This window comes from Erythrolamprus reginae, chromosome 1, assembly GCF_031021105.1.
Source record: "Erythrolamprus reginae isolate rEryReg1 chromosome 1, rEryReg1.hap1, whole genome shotgun sequence".
In the NCBI taxonomy this organism is placed as follows: Eukaryota; Metazoa; Chordata; class Lepidosauria; order Squamata; family Dipsadidae; genus Erythrolamprus; species Erythrolamprus reginae.
Genome location: NC_091950.1, coordinates 42,867,295 through 42,885,137, shown reverse-complemented (window position 1 = coordinate 42,885,137; position 17,843 = coordinate 42,867,295). Strand labels below are relative to the sequence as shown.

At 40.8% G+C, this 17,843-nt stretch overlaps 1 protein-coding gene across 4 annotated transcripts in view; it reads left to right on the top strand.

The window, feature by feature from the left end:
* The window catches only part of PPP2R5E (protein phosphatase 2 regulatory subunit B'epsilon), an 88,358-nt gene extending 73,222 nt beyond the window's left edge, over positions 1–15,136 (top strand). For 2 of the 4 annotated variants that reach the window (XM_070750780.1, XM_070750789.1), the window contains exons 11-15: positions 421–540; positions 9,258–9,385; positions 10,411–10,512; positions 11,246–11,389; positions 12,885–15,136. In XM_070750780.1, coding sequence (XP_070606881.1) covers positions 421–540; positions 9,258–9,385; positions 10,411–10,512; positions 11,246–11,389; positions 12,885–12,984 — 594 coding nt within the window. In that variant the 3' untranslated portion in view covers positions 12,985–15,136. The remainder of the gene's footprint in view (positions 1–420; positions 541–9,257; positions 9,386–10,410; positions 10,513–11,245; positions 11,390–12,884) is intronic. The other 2 variants (XM_070750802.1, XM_070750794.1) reach the window with 1 other exon arrangement.
* Positions 15,137–17,843: the final 2,707 nt, after the last annotated feature.

The window sequence follows — 17,843 nt, the reverse complement described above, 5'->3', positions numbered from 1 at the left end:
AGAGTCATAATGAATGTTTTCTCATTTGCTGTTATGCTCACTCCAATGTAGATTTTGACATAAACAACATTGTTAGGCCCCATATTGTGATAGGAATAAAGCAATACTTTCTTAATGTTTCCTGGAAATATAAAAGGATGTTCTTAAAGTAATATTTAAACACTTATTTTTAATAATTAGGTGCCAATACAAAAATACAAAACAAGAAACAATATTGAAACATTCTTTGCATGATATTATCAATTAAAAATGCACTTACAATATTTCTTTAGAAATAGCCCAATAATTGCAGGTAGTATTAGCAAATGAACATTACTTTTGTTTAATAAAATTCAATTAAATTGATGCTTCTTTGGAAACTTAAATAGATAGGTTGTAAGGAAAATATGTTTGTATTTCATTTATTTTATTTTATTTTAGGTCATGTTCCTTGGAGAGCTGGAAGAAATATTGGATGTGATTGAACCTTCACAGTTTGTCAAAATCCAGGAACCCTTATTTAAACAATTAGCTAAATGTGTCTCTAGCCCTCATTTTCAGGTCAGTATTGCAACTAGATAAGACTAAATATAAATGTATTATGTCTGCAAGATTAGGTTCAGATTGGAGTTTGGGAAATGGTTTAAATTGCTTCACATTAATGTGGAGTATGATTGGAATTGACATACTCATTAATTCTTCAGAATTATCTAATCTAACATCTAATTCTTCAGAAACCAATTTCTATCTTTTCTATTATTACAAATTAAATATGAGGAGATGATTGGACAAATTTCTGTAAGATAGATATAAATGGCTTTGTGTGTGATATTATTATGAGGCTTGGTGGCACAACGGTTAGCGTGCAGTACTGCAAACTGCTGCTGCTGGCTTTAATTCACCAGTTCAAATCTCACCAGGCTCAGGGTGGACTCAGCCTTCCATCCTTCCCAGGTGGGTAAAATGAGGACCCAGATTGTTGGGGGTGATATGCTGACTCTCTAAACTGCTTAGAGAGGGCTGTAAAGCACTGTGAAGTGGTATATAAGTCTAAGTACTAGTGCTAAGTAATAGTGCTATTATACTACTAATAGTTGCTGATATTAGCTTTATAACTGCCATTATTTTTAAAAGGACAATAAAGTTAATTCTATTTTCTGGAAAAATGTAATGAAATTTGCAATAGTACAGTGATACCTCGTCTTACAAACACCTTGTCATACAAACTTTTCGAGATACAAACCCAGGGTTTAAGATTTTTTTTGCCTCGTCTTACAAACTATTTTCACCTTACAAACCCACCACCGCCGCTGGGATGCTCTGCCTCCGGACTTCCGTTGCCAGCGAAGCACCCGTTTTTGCGCTGCTGGGATTCCCCTGAGGCTCCCCTCCCTGGGAAACCCCACCTCTGTACTTCCGTGTTTTTGTGATGCTGCAGGGGAATCCCAGCAGGTGAATCCCAGCAGCGCAAAATGGGCGCTTCACTGGCAACGGAAGTCTGGAGGTGGGGTTTCCCATGGAGGGGAGCCTCAGGGGAATCCCAGCAGCACAGAAATGGGCACTTTGGCTGGCAAAAGGGGTGAATTTTGGGCTTGTACGCATTAATCATGGGAAACCCCACCTCCAGACTTCCATTGCCAGCGAAGCACTTGTTTTTGCCATGCTGGGATTCTCCTGCTGGGATTCCCCTGCAGCATCGCAAAAACACAGTAGTCCAGAGGTGGGGTTTCCTATGGAGGAGAACCTCAGGGGAATCCCAGCAGAGTAAAAACGGGTGCTTCGGCTGGCAAAAGGGGTGAATTTTGGGCTTGCACGCATGAATCGCTTTTCCATTGATTCCTATGGGAAACATTGTTTCGTCTTACAAACTTTTCACCTTAAGAACCTCGTCCCGGAACCAATTAAGTTTGTAAGACAAGGTATCACTGTATTTGTTTCTCTAAGATGAATAGATTCAGGATTTTTGTTTCTTATTTTTACAGTTTGTGACAAGCAAGTTCCAGATTTATATACCATTAACACCTTTTCTTTCCATTAGGAGATTGTTATGAAAGAAACAGTATTGGATCCATTCTGATACAGTTCTTACAGTTTACTGAAAAATAAATAAAAATACAGTGGTACCTTAAGATATGAACTTAATTGGTGCCGGGGGGAGGTTCGTAAGACGAAAGGTTCGTAAGACGAAACATTGTTTCCCATAGGAAACAATGTAAAGTCAATTAATCCGTGCAACCAAAAAACCCCCTGCAAAAAAAACGGCTTTCGGCGACTGCTGGGAAGCCGTGCGGCTGTTTTAAAAGGTGACAGCCGGCCTGGGGGGCTTCCCAGCACCCCCCTGAACCCGGGTTCGGGGTTCGGGGGGGTGCTGGGAAGCCCCCCAGGCCGGCTGTCACCTTTTAAAAGAGCCGCGCCGCTTCCCAGCTGTCTCCTGAAGCCGAATGCGGAAGTTCGGCTTTGGTGTTTGGCGTTCGGAGACAGCTGGGAACCCAGCGGTCTCCCGAACGCCGAAACCGGAAGGGGCAAGGTGGGGGGGGGAGAACGGGAGGCTCAGCATTCCGTCAGTCGCAGCGCTGGCTGTCAACTTTTCTTTTTAGCACTGGGGAGGCAAGTCAGCTCCTGCCCAGTGCTAAAAAGAAAAGTTGACAGCCAGCGCTGCGGCTGACGGAATGCTGAGCTTCCCTTTCTCTCTCCGCCCCCTCGCCCCTTCGCCCCTCTGTGTTCCTAGGAGAAGTGCTGGTGAGGAGCAGAAGGTCTGTCTTGCCTCAATCCCCAGCACTTCTCCTAGGAACACAGGGAGGCGAAGGGGTGAGGGGGGGGGAGAGAGAACGGGAGGCTCAGGAAGGGAGCTCGGGAAGGAGCCCACGGTCAGTCGGCTGCGGGCGGGAGGAAGGCGATTGTTCCGCTGCCGCCAGCATGGCGTGGCTGGCAGTTGAAGATGTAACGGAGCCCACGGGGGATTCGCCTTCCTCCCACCCGCAGCCGACTGATCGTGGGCTCCTTCCCGACCTCGGAGAGCTTCCTGGTTTTCGTCCGTGTTGGATTCGCGAGCTTTCATGCCCAGGAAGCTCTCCGAGGTTGCGAAGGAGCCCACGATCAGTCGGCTGCGGGCGGGAGGAAAGCGAATGCCACGGGGCTGGGCTCGGCTCCCCCCCTTACCAGCCCCGCCGCGGAAGGCTCCATTCTGTTCCCTGCCGGCCCGATTGAGCGGCCGGCGGTCTCCGCCACGGAGCCCGGCCCCGTGGGCTCGGTTACATCTTCCGTTGCCAACCAGGCCATGCTGGCGGCAGCGCAACGAAGAGAGGCATTTGCTTTCCTCCCACCGGCCCCTCAATCGGGCCGGCAGGGAACAGAATGGAGCCTTCTGCGGCGGTTGCCTGCTGGGCTGGTAAGGGGGGGGAGCCGAGCCGAGCCCAGCCCCGTGGCATTCGCTTTCCTCCCGCCCGCAGCCGACTGATCGTGGGCTCCTTCCCGACCTCGGAGAGCTTCCTGGTTTTCGTCCGTGTTGGATTCGTGAGCTTTCATGCCCAGGAAGCTCTCCGAGGTTGCGAAGGAGCCCACGATCAGTCGGCTGCGGGCGGGAGGAAAGCGAATGTCACGGGGCTGGGCTTGGCTCTCCCCTCGGCTCCCCCCCTTACCAGCCCCGCCGCGGAAGGCTCCATTCTGTTCCCTGCCGGCCCGATTGAGCGGCCGGCGGTCTCCGCCACGGAGCCCGGCCCCGTGGGCTCGGTTACATCTTCCGCTGCCAACCAGGCCATGCTGGCGGCAGCGCAACGAAGAGAGACATTTGCTTTCCTCCCGCCAGCCCCTCAAGTTGGATGCACCCTCGCTGGCCCGCTCGGCCGCGCCTCCTCGCCCGCCGCCCGCCCAGGATGCAGACCTGCTGCCTCGCCCCCACGCCCACCGATCCTGCGCCTCCTGCTTCCCCCCCCAGCCAAAAATACAAAGGCGGTCAGCCGCCGCCCGCGGAGCAATGGGAAGCTGAAGCCGCCGGCGGTTTCAGACTCCCTTTTCTCCAGGCTGCTCTGCCCTGCCTGTCAGACCGTCTTTGTGTTTTTCGCTGGGGGGGGGAGAGCAGGAGGACCTTCCTGACTCCCTCTCCCAGCGCCGGACCTCCTGCCCTCTCTCCCAGACAAAGTCCCAAAGTGGCCTCCCGAACCTGGAAAGAAGCCCCGCCGCCGGCTGTCACCTTTTAAAACAGCCGGGCGGCTTTCCAGCCGCCTCTGAACGCTGAACCGGAAGTTCGGGTTTGGCGTTTGTAACACGAAAAAAGTTCGTACGAAGAGGCAAATTTTTTCTGAACCCCGGGTTCGTATCACAAGTTGTTCGTATGACGAGGGGTTCGTATCTTGAGGTACCACTGTATGTGTAAAAACGTTTGTTTTTAATTCCTCATTAAAAACATAGAAAAAAAATCATAGAAAAATTAATAAGATAGGGAAGAGTGATAGATGGAGAATTTATATACAATTGTTATTGTACATTTGCTAAGTACAGTGAACTTTTTGTCCTTCATCATTCTGTGTCTTGAGACTCCATCAAATGTAATTTAATATTTCAGGTCCCCAAAGAGAGAAATAATTAAGAGTGTTTAATTAGAAATGTAAAAAATTAGCAGGATGCAATGTTTTGATGTTCTGTGGAACATTTCATTTTTCTTCTGGTATATACCAGTCCAACGATTCTGTGGGGTAGTTCAATAGTTTCTTGGAAGTCAATACAGTAATCTGGAATAGCAAATAATTTACAATATTTCAAGTGTGGTTCTGAGAACCCTGTCCTTACTCTGGAGGTTGTTTTATTTTCTCTCTTCTCTCCTCCCACCATCACAGAAGTATTTGTAGGGGTGGGGTCAACACTGGCAAGATGGTGGATGGAGTATTGTAATGCAGCCTGAAGGGCCAGACAATTATGGCCTAGTATGCACTCATACATGCATGCATACCAAATATCTTTGCCGGTTTTGGGAAAACTTTGGGTATACATTTTTTATTGTTTTTCACACCTTACAGAGATTCCAATTCACATACCTCAAATTAAAATACAATACCTAAAAATACCTATTTGCCGATGACTCTAAAGTGTGCAATAGGGTTGATATTCCTGGAGGCATCTGTAATATGGTAAATGATTTACCGTATTTTTCGCTCTATAAGACGCACCTGCTGATAAGACGCACCTAGATTTTAGAGGAGGAAAATAGAAAAAAAATATTTTGAGCCAAAAAGTAGGCTAAAATATTTATTACAATAACACTGCCCTAGGGGAATTGGGAAAATATACAAACAAACAACAACAAATAAATAGCTCTAAATATTTTAGAATCCAAAGAAAGGAGAAGGCTGCATTCTCCTCAAAGAGCGTTAGCTTTACGGGCTAATCTCCCAAATACGTCGTGGGAGGGGGAAGAGGAGGCATAATAGGTGGGGGGCTGGGCTGCTGGTGACCGAAGCCTGGATACTCTCTCGTTCAGGCTCTGCTTGGCTGCGGTGGCCAAGCTTGGGAAGCGGGAAAGCCAAGAGCGCCCAGCCATGAGGAGTGCGGGAAGGGAAAGTTAATAAGGTTACCCAAAACAACTGAAGTGAGAACGGCAGCAGCTGTTGTCGCTTCCCCTTGGCTGCCGCATCTCTCCGCCGACCGGCTGCGAGCGACTGGCTGGGTTTTGGGTCTTCGAGACCTCCCCGCCTCCGCCGCATTCGGAGCCCGAGAGGGGGAAAGAGAAGAATGGAGAGAGAGCCGCGCGCCGGAGGCGGACGCCGCTGCTGCCTCAACAGCAGCCACGGGAGGGGAGTCGCTGGAGCTGCCCCCGGACTTTTCACCAAGGCCAATGCCGCCAGCCCACATGCCCGCCTCTCCCCGCGGCGGTAGTGCTGCCCATTTTTTTGAGGGGAAAAGACGTCGGCTGAGGGGTGCCCGGTGCTTCCCGGCGAGGAGGAGGAGGAGCTGGGCTCCGGAGGGGCGCACGGGGAAGGGCTTGAGCCGCCGCCTTCTCCTTTCCTGCTGCGTCGGTGGCTTCCCTTGCAAAAGGCTGCGCCCGGTGCCGGCTGTTTGCCCCGCGGCTCTCTCGCCTCAGCGAGGGATAAGCAGCACGCGAGGCTGCGGCGAGAAACAACAGCAGCAGGAAAGGAGAAGGCGGCGGCTCAAGCCCTTCCCCGTGCGCCCCTCCGGAGCCCAGCTCCTCCTCCTCCTCGCCGGGAAGCACCGGGCACCCCTCAGCCGACGTCTTTTCCCCTCAAAAAAATGAGGCTTTCCGCCTTACGCCCTGCCTGATCCCACACTTTCCACCCGCAAAGATCAGCCTAGAGGCTTCGCCTTTCCCGCCCGCTCCCCCGGGAAAGAAAAAGCAGCCTGGCTCCCTTTTCCCTGGCCCTTACCTTCACAGCTCAGGCAGCGCTGGACTCCCCACAGGGGAGTTCTACTGTATATCGCCGCCCCCCCCCCTCTGCTCCAGCGCCTCCCCCCCCTCCCTGCCTGCATCTTCGCTCCATAAGACGCGGCTGATTTTTCATCCTACTTTGGGAGGAAAAAAACTGCGTCTTATGCAGCGAAAAATACAGTAGCTTTAATAGATAAATGGTCAAAGCAATTAAAACTGCAGTTTAATGTTTCCAAATGTAAAATAATGCACTTGGGAAAAGGAATCCTCAATCTGAGTATTGTATTGGCAGTTCTGTGTTAGCAAAACCTTCAGAAGAGAAGGATTTAGGGGTAGTGATTTCTGACAGTCTCAAAATGGGTGAACAGTGCAGTCAGGCGGTAGGGAAAGCAAGTAGGATGCTTGGCTGCATAGCTAGAGGTATAACAAGCAGGAAGAGGGAGATTATGATCCCGCTATATAGAGCGCTGGTGAGACCACATTTGGAATACTGTGTTCAGTTCTGGAGACCTCACCTATAAAAAGATATTGACAAAATTGAACGGATCCAAAGACGGGCTACAAGAATGATGGAAGGTCTTAAACATAAAACGTATCAGGAAAGACTTAATGAACTCAATCTGTATAGTCTGGAGGACAGAAGGAAAAGGGGGAACATGATCGAAACATTTAAATATGTTGAAGGGTTAAATAAGGTCCAGGAGGGAAGTGTTTTTAATAGGAAAGTGAACACAAGAGCACGGGGACACAATCTGAAGTTAGTTGGGGGAAAGATCAAAAGCAACATGAGAAAATATTATTTTACTGAAAGAGTAGTAGATCCTTGGAACAAACTTCCAGCAGATGTTTGAATTTAAACATGCCTGTGATAAACATACAGTGTTCTCTTTATTTTCGCGGGGGATGCGTTCCGAGACCGCCCGCGAAAGTCGAATTTCCGCGAAGTAGAGATGTGGAAGTAAATACACTATTTTTGGCTATGAACAGTATCACAAGCCTTCCCGTAACACTTTAAACCCCTAAACTGCAATTTCTCATTCCCTTAGCAACCATTTAGATTATTACTCATCATGTTTATTTATTAAAGTTTATTAAAAAAAATATTTATTAAAGGCGGACAAAAGTTTGGCGATGACGTATGATGTCATCGGACGGGAAAAACCGTGGTATAGGGGAAAAAAACGCAAAGTATTTTTTAATTAACATTTTTGAAAAACCGTGGTATAGACATTTCGCGAAGTTCGAACCCGCGAAAATCGAGGGACTACTGTATATCCATCCTAAGATAAAATACAGAAAATAGTATAAGGGCAGACTAGATGGACCGTGAGGTCTTTTTCTGCCGTCAGACTTCTATGTTTCTATGTTTCTAATACAATATAATATCAAATGCCAAATTCTTAAATTAAATTTTTCTAATTATTTATCCAATTTATTCTGGTACATATCATCCTGTGCTACTTCCTTTCCAAATACTATCATCTGGATTTTAGATATTGTTCTTCGCCTTCATTTGCATTCAAAATGCTATAGCTATCAAAATTTCTCTTGGCTATTTGCTGTTTTTCATGACTATGCCATCGTGCTTCAGTCCATTTCTTGCATTCTTACTTAACCCATTCCTGCTTTTATTTAACAACCCTCATTTTATCGTAGCTGCCCTTAACAAAAGAAATATCCAAATTTACTTCTCTTTAAGTCCCAGGAAGGACTTAACAATGTCAATATACATAGGAGGAAGGGTTATTAGAAATTTAAAATATATTTCCTACTCACTTCATTTCTTTCATTATACTGATATATCATTTCTAGTTTAACAAATCAAAATCAGTATATATCATATTGTTCCATTATCTTTTGCGAAAAGTACCTTCCATTAGAAAACCCAGTGTAATAATATTCTTCCCTAATTTACATATTTTCCACTGCCGTTCTTACTGTAATAGTCTTCCCTAATCTATAAATTTTGCTGCCAATGCCAGTGTAATTATCTTCTGTAATCTATGTGTCACTGTCATATCAGTGCAATAATCTTCCCTATTCTAATTACTTTCACTGTTAATTGCAGTGCAATAACCTTCCCTAATCCATATATTTCCCTAATCTATATATTTTCCCTAATTCTATATATCTTCCACTATTGAATTCAGTGTGATAATCTTCCCTAATCTATTCAATTTAACTTTTCCTTACTCCATCTGTCTTTCACTGTGAAACCTAACATAATCAATACTAATTATTATCCCATATTAATCCTCCTTTAATAATCATAACTTGTGTTATGTTATATAATTATATATTATATGATATTATATCCCTCTTCCCTTTTTCTTCTCCCCCCCCCATCTATTTTATTTTTAAACTATTGGATTTTGGGGGAAGACAATTTAGAAAATTTACCTAAAGTTGCTGCTTTTGTAAGTTTAAATGTTACATAGAAACATAGAAGATTGATGGCAGAAAAAGACCTCATGGTCCATCTAGTGTGCCCTTATACTATTTCCTGTATTTTATCTTAGGATGGATATATGTTTATCCCAAGAATGTTTACATTCAGTTACTGTGGATTTACCAACCACGTCTGCTGGAAGTTTGTTCCAAGCATCTACTACCCTTTCAGTAAAATAATATTTTCTCACATTGCTTCTGATCTTTCCCCCAACTAACCTCAGATTGTGCCCCCTTGTTTTTGTGTTCACTTTCCTATTAAAAACACTTGTCTCCTGAACCTTATTTAACCCTTTAACATATTTAAATGTTTCGATCATGTCCCCCCTTTCCCTTCTTTTTTCCCTTCTGTAACCTTTATAATTTCTTTTTTGAGGAAAGTTTTTTTACTTGCTTTTGTTTGCAATTAGACATAAGCAGTTTTGAAAATAATAATCTTTTTTTTTATTTCAAGGTGGCTGAAAGAGCACTTTATTATTGGAATAATGAATATATAATGAGTTTGATAGAGGAGAATTCCAATGTAATACTTCCTATCATGTTTTCCAGTCTATACAGGATTTCCAAAGAACACTGGAATCCGTAAGTTGTGGTTGTTGTTGCTGCTGATTTTTCAGTACATTTGTTTGAATTTAGTGCTTTATTATTCTAAAATGGAGAACTACATATGAATGATGTTATCAGTAGTTTACTTTACTATACTTATTTAGTATTTTGTATACCAGCACCAGTTAGGAAAATGTAGACTATAATATTACTTCAGTCATCTGAAAAAGAATAAAACTTCTCTTTGCTACTTGAAAATGCATATTTCGGGGGATGGAACCTAATTAGGTTTATTTTTACAAAAATCTTCACAATGCTTTCCATAAGGTGTTGTTTTATTCAGTGTGCTCTGCAGTAGAAAGTGACTTCGAGGAACTGAATAAGAAATGTTTAAGTGAAAGAAAACTTGTGAAGAAAAATGTGAAACTAAAGTTTCAAAATAGTGCCTACCTCTGTAATGAGATCAATATTTTTAAATTTATAATAAAGATCTTTTTCTGCGGTTCCACATTTTAAAAGACGATAGTGTGGGAAATATAATTTTAAATGTAAGGTGTCCCCCCCACCCCTGCTTTAAATTACAATTTTATCTTCTTTCTGTTTTTTAAATTTGTGCCTGTCAGCATTATTAAAATGTAGGTCTCAATTTCCTTTTTTATTATTGGGCCAGATTGCAGAAAATTAGCATGGGTTCCTAATAGATTTGGGGAAGTAAAGAAAGGCCATATATCAAAAGAAAGTTATTGTCTTTTAAGCTGTGCATCCAGACAATTTGTTTAATCAATTTTTTAAATTATTATTTTTGGATATACACTAATTAATTTTAATAATGTTGTAGATGCACAAAACTCTGAAACATTGTAGGTATGACATGAATCATTCAAATGAAATGTCTCCAAGGGTGTCTCAAAGGTCTTTGAAATTAGATTAGGATAGTTTACCTTTTTGTGAGTAAAATGAAAATAATTTGAATATTCCAAGCATGAACACAGAACAAATCTACTACAAAATGTTTTCTAACCTTTTTGAGCAGTTTGATGAGCTTCTTTCATATTTTACAGGGCTATTGTGGCATTAGTATACAACGTGCTGAAAGCATTTATGGAAATGAATAGTGCCATGTTTGATGAGCTCACAGCAACTTACAAGTCAGATCGCCAGCGGTAACTTTTTAAAGCTTTTTGTCAGCTTTGCATAAAACCTGCAGTTTTTGGTTCCTTCCTTCCTTCCTTCCTTCCTTCCTTCCTTCCTTCCTTCCTTCCCCTTTTCCTTTTCTTCCTTTTCCTTCCTTTCTTCCCTTCCCTCCCTACCTCCTTCTTTGCAGTAATTGCATAATTTTCACACACAATTGATTGCAATGCCTCATTTTTTTCTCCCTGCATGCTCATTAGCCTGGCCCTTGCAAGACATAGATGGTTATTTTTTTTCTCCCTTTATGAGATACAGTACCCATTGCGTAGCTTGTGAACTTGCATTCCTCACAGAACTTCTTTTGGCTCTATGTTATTAAAGACTTACATGTATCAAGAATTTAGGCCTAATGAAAAACATAGTTACAAAAAAAATATACCCACCACCCTCAACAATTTAATCATCACTTTGCTTGAAGATAGTGTTCAGAATATATTAGACTTTTTGGTGGGGTGAGAAAGCATTTGACACCAACCTTTGTGATTTCTACCTGATCATTTACTGAAATCTCTGAGCAAAGTGACACATTTTCAGTCCTGCTTTTCTGCATCTTGTTATCTTGATACATCCAAGGCTTTGACATTGCAGGATCTAGAAGAAGTGCCATTCATACAATCATTAGTTGCACCTTAGTTAAAATGTTTCTTTGTCTTTTCCTTAATAATCCTTCTCCAATTATAGTTCATCTTTTGTCTGAAATTTCAGCTTATCCAAAGCAGCAGGTGAAACTAATGAGGAAACTTCGGGAACTCTGGGCAGTTTGCGACTTGGTGAAAGTCGTTTCTTTTGTGAGACTTGGGGTTCCCACAAGCAAAGCGAAGGGTACTGTATGTCATCAAGCCTTGTTAGGTTAGTATAGCCTCTCACATATTTTTGGAGGCCACGATGTTGTTTAATTCAATTGCCAGGCTCTCATACTCACTGCTTTAAAAAAAAAAAAGAAATATGAAATGTAATTGGTGGGGTAATAGATGCTCTTAATATTATGTGCACTTTTTACTTTGTGGTATAGACAAGATGATTTTATGTTATCCTTATTAACTTTTTCTTTCAACTAGACAGAATGTTTAATGTGCAGGGATTTCTAGGAAAACTCATAAAAAGTTGCTGCTAATATTTGCGAATGAATCATTTTGTAAACTTGATTCATATTCATAGAGAAATTGTACAACCTTGGATATCAAGCATACAACTATCATGTTTTGGGCATTTTGGCTGGAATCTTATATTAGTTAAACTCAGATTGTTAAAATTAATTTTCACTGATTTTCCATCAAATATATTTTAAGACTATGTCCTTTTTACATAAGAATTGAAGAAATTATTTTATAATTTAAGCATGATTCTTCATTGGTGTGGTTTGTTTATTTTATTAAAAAAAAATAAAGCCAACATTTCAATTATTACAAATCCAACCACAATATTGTTTAGAACCAGGTATTAACAGCAATGTGGTAATTATAAATACTGAAAACATTGATGTGTTATAGGATGCCTTTTTTGTGCTTTGGTTTTTATTAAAAGAAAGTTTTAAGAGTTTAGATAGTTCATGAACGTACAATACTATAGTTTCTACATATGTTTGAAATGTATTATTTTTCATTCTAGAGATGAATGATTCATTCTATTATATAGATTTTGATGGTAGAATAGTTGGATTTTGAAAAATGGAAAATGAAATATTACAGAGCTTGTAAACAGGAAAAAAAATATACAAATAGCTATTTTGTGAAAAGCTAGTCTCAAAAATTTTGATCACCCTTTAGTTACGATTCAAAATGAAAATTAATGCTCCCAACAAATGTTTTTATAAATAATGAAACATAAGAATTTTATAAGTAAGGAGAGAACCAAAAGAGTAATTCCTAGACACGAAATGTACTCCTCTAGTGCAGGTTTATACGGAACTTTGTGCAATGGTAACTTCTTAGTGAAGAAATACATTAAACACAATATAGTTTTAAATTGCTTTAAATGCAGGAATTAAAACAAACTTATTTTTTTAAAAAAACAATACCACAGTATATATAGCTTTATTTCATTAAATTTTAGCAACATTTTGTTTGTTATCTAAAGCACATTTTCATTCAACAGTTAAGAAATTCAGATACATTACAAGAGCCAATTAAGCAACTTTTGGCCTTGAAATAATTGAATATTACAAGGCACTATTTGCTTGTATTGTTATTTAAATCCATGATGTTACTATGAAGTTTATCTTTTTTATATATTCAGTTTTAGAATTCTTCAGAGAAAATTGGATACTTGGTGCATAATTTAAGTCTAATACTGTTTTGTAGTGATTCAGGTGTTAAAATGTTGCCATTTTTAAAAAATTTGCTAGTGAGAAGAAAAAGGAGAAAGAACGTGAAGAACTATGGAAGAAACTGGAAGATTTGGAACTGAAAAGAGGTCTTAGACGTGATGGAATAATTCCAACTTAACAAAAAGAAAGAATGCAGCATTAATTAACCTGTGGAGTCACACATGTATGTAGTAGAAGATGGAGCAACAGTTTTCTGTATTGTGCAACTTTACAGTAGATTTCACATTTGTTTCATTATTACAACAGCACTGTATATATCTGTCTCTAAGTTAAAAAAAAGGACTTCAATCCAAAGTTTGGACAACAGATGGACTTTTCAGAACTTTTAAAAAAAAATCATTGTTTTAACCCTTTAAACCAGTCTTCAAAAGATCTGTTGATGAAAATTGCTATGTCCAAATTCCATTGTCCGGACCTGTTCCTTATTTATCATTAGCAGAGAGTGATACAACTTCAAATGTGAACAATCTTAAATTTAGCTTGTGTTTCTGCTAAACTTAAATGTATTTATAGTAAAAGAGAAAAAAAGATTGTCATTTTCTTATGAGTTTGTGTAACATCTTTCTCCTCTGATAACTATGATGTAATTTGACTTTTTTTTCTCCTTTTTGCACATCTTCTTGAGTTGAATGTTTATACAGAATAGGGCCATGAAAAATAGAGGTCCTTAATACTAAGAAGTTTTTTTTCCTGGTATAAGCAACTTTTGAGTACCAGACTTGATTTGGTGCTCCTTCAGTGTGAACTTTATAAATAGTATGAGGTGGTTATAATCAGGATTGGGAAGTATGCTCTGAATTCGTCAATGAATCAGTTGACAGTGAATCTAAGCTCATCTCACCAATCCTTAACTAAGTGTGCAGTGGCAACAACACAGACTTCAATATATGATCAGTATTAAATGTACACCATTGATCATATGACCAGATTTGTGTTAGTAATACTGAGGCTAAATTATTGTATTGCTATATTTTTCTTTAGGTCATTTGAAAATTTTAAAAAAATATACCAATGAAATGGGTCTATGATTGTCATGATGGATGGAATATGTGTTAACAGATGAGGGATGAGTTGAGTAAAGAGTTTGAATTATTTGAAGTTGTTGCCTTCCCTCTCTAGATATATATTTATTAAACATTCCAGCCAAAAGGGAAAAAAAAAAGAAAAGAAAAAAAAAGATGTAATCTTTGGGGAGGAAATATTTAGTGGAGAGTTCGCACCCTAATGGTAGTTCTCATCACAGTAACGTCTTTTTTGCTTTGAGCTGGAATGGATTATGGATAACATGTTTCAGCATCCCTCAAGGTGGATGCCAACCCCAGTTTTCTTTGTTATCAAAAGCAGTTCTCAAGATGCTATTGAAAGAAGAATAGCCCAATTCTGGCAATCCTAATGTCCTGAGTATTAATAATAAAATTTTAAATGATTTTATATCAAAGGTGCATTGTGACCAAATTGTTCTAGGTTTAAAAACAAAGGAAAAAAGAGGGCTGTATTATAAGTATACATTACTGGCTATCTGCTTTGTATTTAAAAGTGGAATCTCACATCTTTGGTAGATAAAATGCTGATAAGACTTGTGTACAGTATATATTTAGCTAATGCAGGTGCATTATTATATACCGTAAGGTATGTGTTTTTCAGGATTTTTCTCCAGGATGCTTTTGAACTGTTACAGACAGCATATGACAACAGTGATTGATAATCCTAAACCATTGATCCAGCATTATTTACAGTATAAAACTGAGTTGTTGTTCATGAGTCTTTTGTGATATTTGCAAACATGAATTTACAACTTGTTGACATTGACAAAAATGTGGTATTAATTATAAGCTTATATATTTTTCTTCCTGCCATATAAATATTTGGTAGACTTTGTGGGTTTATTGTTTTCACCCCCACCCCCAGCTTCAGTCCCCAGGACAACTGAGAGAGAGAAAAAAAACAATCCTATCTGACTATTTTGGGATTATCAGGTCACAGTTTGTACATATGGGTCTTTCATACTGATGTGAATTGAAGAGCTTTGTAAAAACTTGACACTGCTAAATCAGGGCGGGTTGGGGGATTCAGAATTAAACTAGTCATATATAACACTAAATACAACATGGTTTTATGGTATTAATCTAAGCCTCTTTTAAGAACATTGACTGGGACTCAATGTAAACTTGGCAGATGTTGCCATAGGCGAAATGTTCTATTTTAAAAAGTGCTGGAGCAAAGGTGCAACCTGAAATTCTGAAGATGAAATAAATTTATAACAAATCACATCACTCAGACCTTCTTGATTTTGATGGTCCTTTTTTATTGTAGGTTTTGAGTTTAATCTATTTCTCTGTAACTAAAATATTTTAATGTAGCAATTTTTTAAAAAATCCATGTTTTAGAGTTAGTGACTTCCAGTTGTTTTCAGCATTGTTACCTTAGGGACAGTTTTCAGATACTTTTTCTTTGGAGAGGAAAAAAAATATTATTCTATAGGCAGGTTTCTATCTGAAGAGGTATAAACATTTAATATGAGATGTCTCCCACTAAGTGGCTCTAATTACTCAAGTCTGATTCCATTGCATTTCCTTCACAGATATTAGGTTTATCTGTCTGTTTTTTATATTTCTTAGCCACCCATTTCTGTAGGAGAGGGATTCTTGGAGATGCTATATTGGTGGAGACTAAAGTAAAAACAGCTTCCCCACAAATAAGTTCATCCCAACCATATTGTCAGAGTTCCAAGTAACACTCCCAACGTAAGAAATCTCAAAGCTTGAGTTTCCTCAAAGTTCCATTTTATTAGAGATGTCATATTGGTACATCTGAGAAACTCTGAATCTGAGAGCTTCCGGGTTTTGTCTACCCAAAAGAAAGTTCAAATCCCTGCCCATCATCCACATGTCCATCACACGATCCAATCAGGCATCATCCAAACTGAGAATGCCTCCTAGTTACGTCATCACAGCTGCAGGGCAAAGCAGCCTTGACTTTCTGGAAAGAATGTTATTTAGACTACTACATATCCACTACTCCATAAAGTCTCCCCTCCCTTTTTCCCAGTAAAAATTGTGGCAGGCCTAAATTTAAAAAAAAGGTAAAAGATGGCTTCCAGGCCTGACAGGCGCCCCCCTTTCAGAAGAGAAACATAGGGGGTTAAAATCATCTCTCACTCCCTGGGGGGACCCTTTGGCTTATCAGGGAATTTATCATGGAATTGCTTGGCTAGTCTATCTGTTTTCAAATTCCAACATTTGACCCAAGTATCTTCAAACAAAGGGTACCCTTTCCAATGTACTAAGTATTGTAAGCGACCCCTAAAGAGGGTACAATCCAAAATTTTCTTTACCTCATAGAGCTAGAGGAGGAGGTGGTGGTTGGGTTTGAGATAAACAAATTTGACCCAATGGCTGATTTCAATAGGGTATACTGAAAAACAGGATGCACTTTCCCTAGAATTTGGGGGAGGCTCTATTGAACTGTCATGAGGTTAATTATCTCCACTATTGGGAAAGGACATAGAAATTTTGGCTCTTAACTTCTTGCTAGCAGCCTCAACTGTATATATTTGGTTGATAGTAAAACCTTATCTCCTACACAGAATGGCACAGTTGGAGAGAAAGGTGCTTGTCTGCCTGTTTTTTTTAAAATATTCTTCTGCAGTATCTGCTTGCTTTTTCTCATATTTCCCCATCCCCTTTTCAGAGACTCCATCCATTTTGCTAGAGACAAGGAATGGGGGTGGGGGCTCTCAGGGCAGCTCAGGCATGGGGATGAACTCCATGCCACTGGTGATGTGGAAAGCGGTCAATCCTGTGCATGGCGTTGTTTAAGCCACCTCTGTAAATGATGGCAGATCTGCCCAGTTCTCTTGTCCACGTAGCATCTTATATATTGTTCCACCATAGCATTCTTTTGTTATGCTGTGCTGTTCATACTTGGATGGAAAGCAGAGCTAAGCCCTTGGGTGGACTTGACAGATCTCAGGAACCCTCTCCAGAGTTTGGCTGCAAAAACTGGACTCCTCAATCTGAGATGATTCGGTGAGTTATTCTGTGCAGATGGAACAAATTTAACAGATTAACAGAGTTGGAAAGAACCTTGCAGGTCATCTAGTCCAAGCAGATATCCTAGCCTCCACTTAGGATTGAACTCACAACCTCCTGATTGTGAGACAAGAGCTCCACCTCTAGTCCACAGCAGACGTGGGATAGTAGATGTACTTGATGAATAGCTTAGCATGTTTCTTTGTATACTGCAGCCCTGAGCAAGCAGTAAAGTGGACTTGCTTGGAGAACAAATCAATAATTTTCCAGATTTCTTGTTTCCCCCATTTTCTGGGAGTTCAGCTATGAAATCCATGACTATTTCTTCCCAGGGGGCTTTCCTGGTCTCATCTTCATTGCAGCACATGTGGCACAGCTCTTCATGTAACCTTCCACTTCTGCTTTCATTTTCGGCCACCAGAATTTCCTTCTAGCGAGGTGTAGGGATTTCAGGAATCCGAAGTGGCTGGTTAGCTTGGAATCGTGGCTGCGCTGGAGCACTTCGAGTCTCACGCTTACAGGGACATACAATTTGGACCCCTTCCATGCCAGTCCCTCCCTCATGGTCAAGACATCTTTGTTGTCAGTGAGCCAGGGGTCTGCTGGTAGCACCACTTTCAACGAAGCTGTCAGCATTTCCAGGGCTGGGTCGGGTGGCCGCCTGGCTTGACGTCTGGCTGACGTATGCTGTAGAGGTGGGGGAATGATGGCATGGATTACTTTCTCCTGGCAGCTGTCAAACTATTTTTCTTGATAGAGCACCATCAGGCTTTCCCCTGCTAGTATGTACTTGAATTCAAATTTGGAAAACAGTCTCCTGGGGGTCTTGAGGGCCTCAAGATTTTTGTGATCAATCCAGACCTCGAATGGCACTTTTCTACTCTGTAGGAAATGCCTCCATGAAAATAAGGACCAAAGGACAGCATAGGAACTAAGAACTAACTCC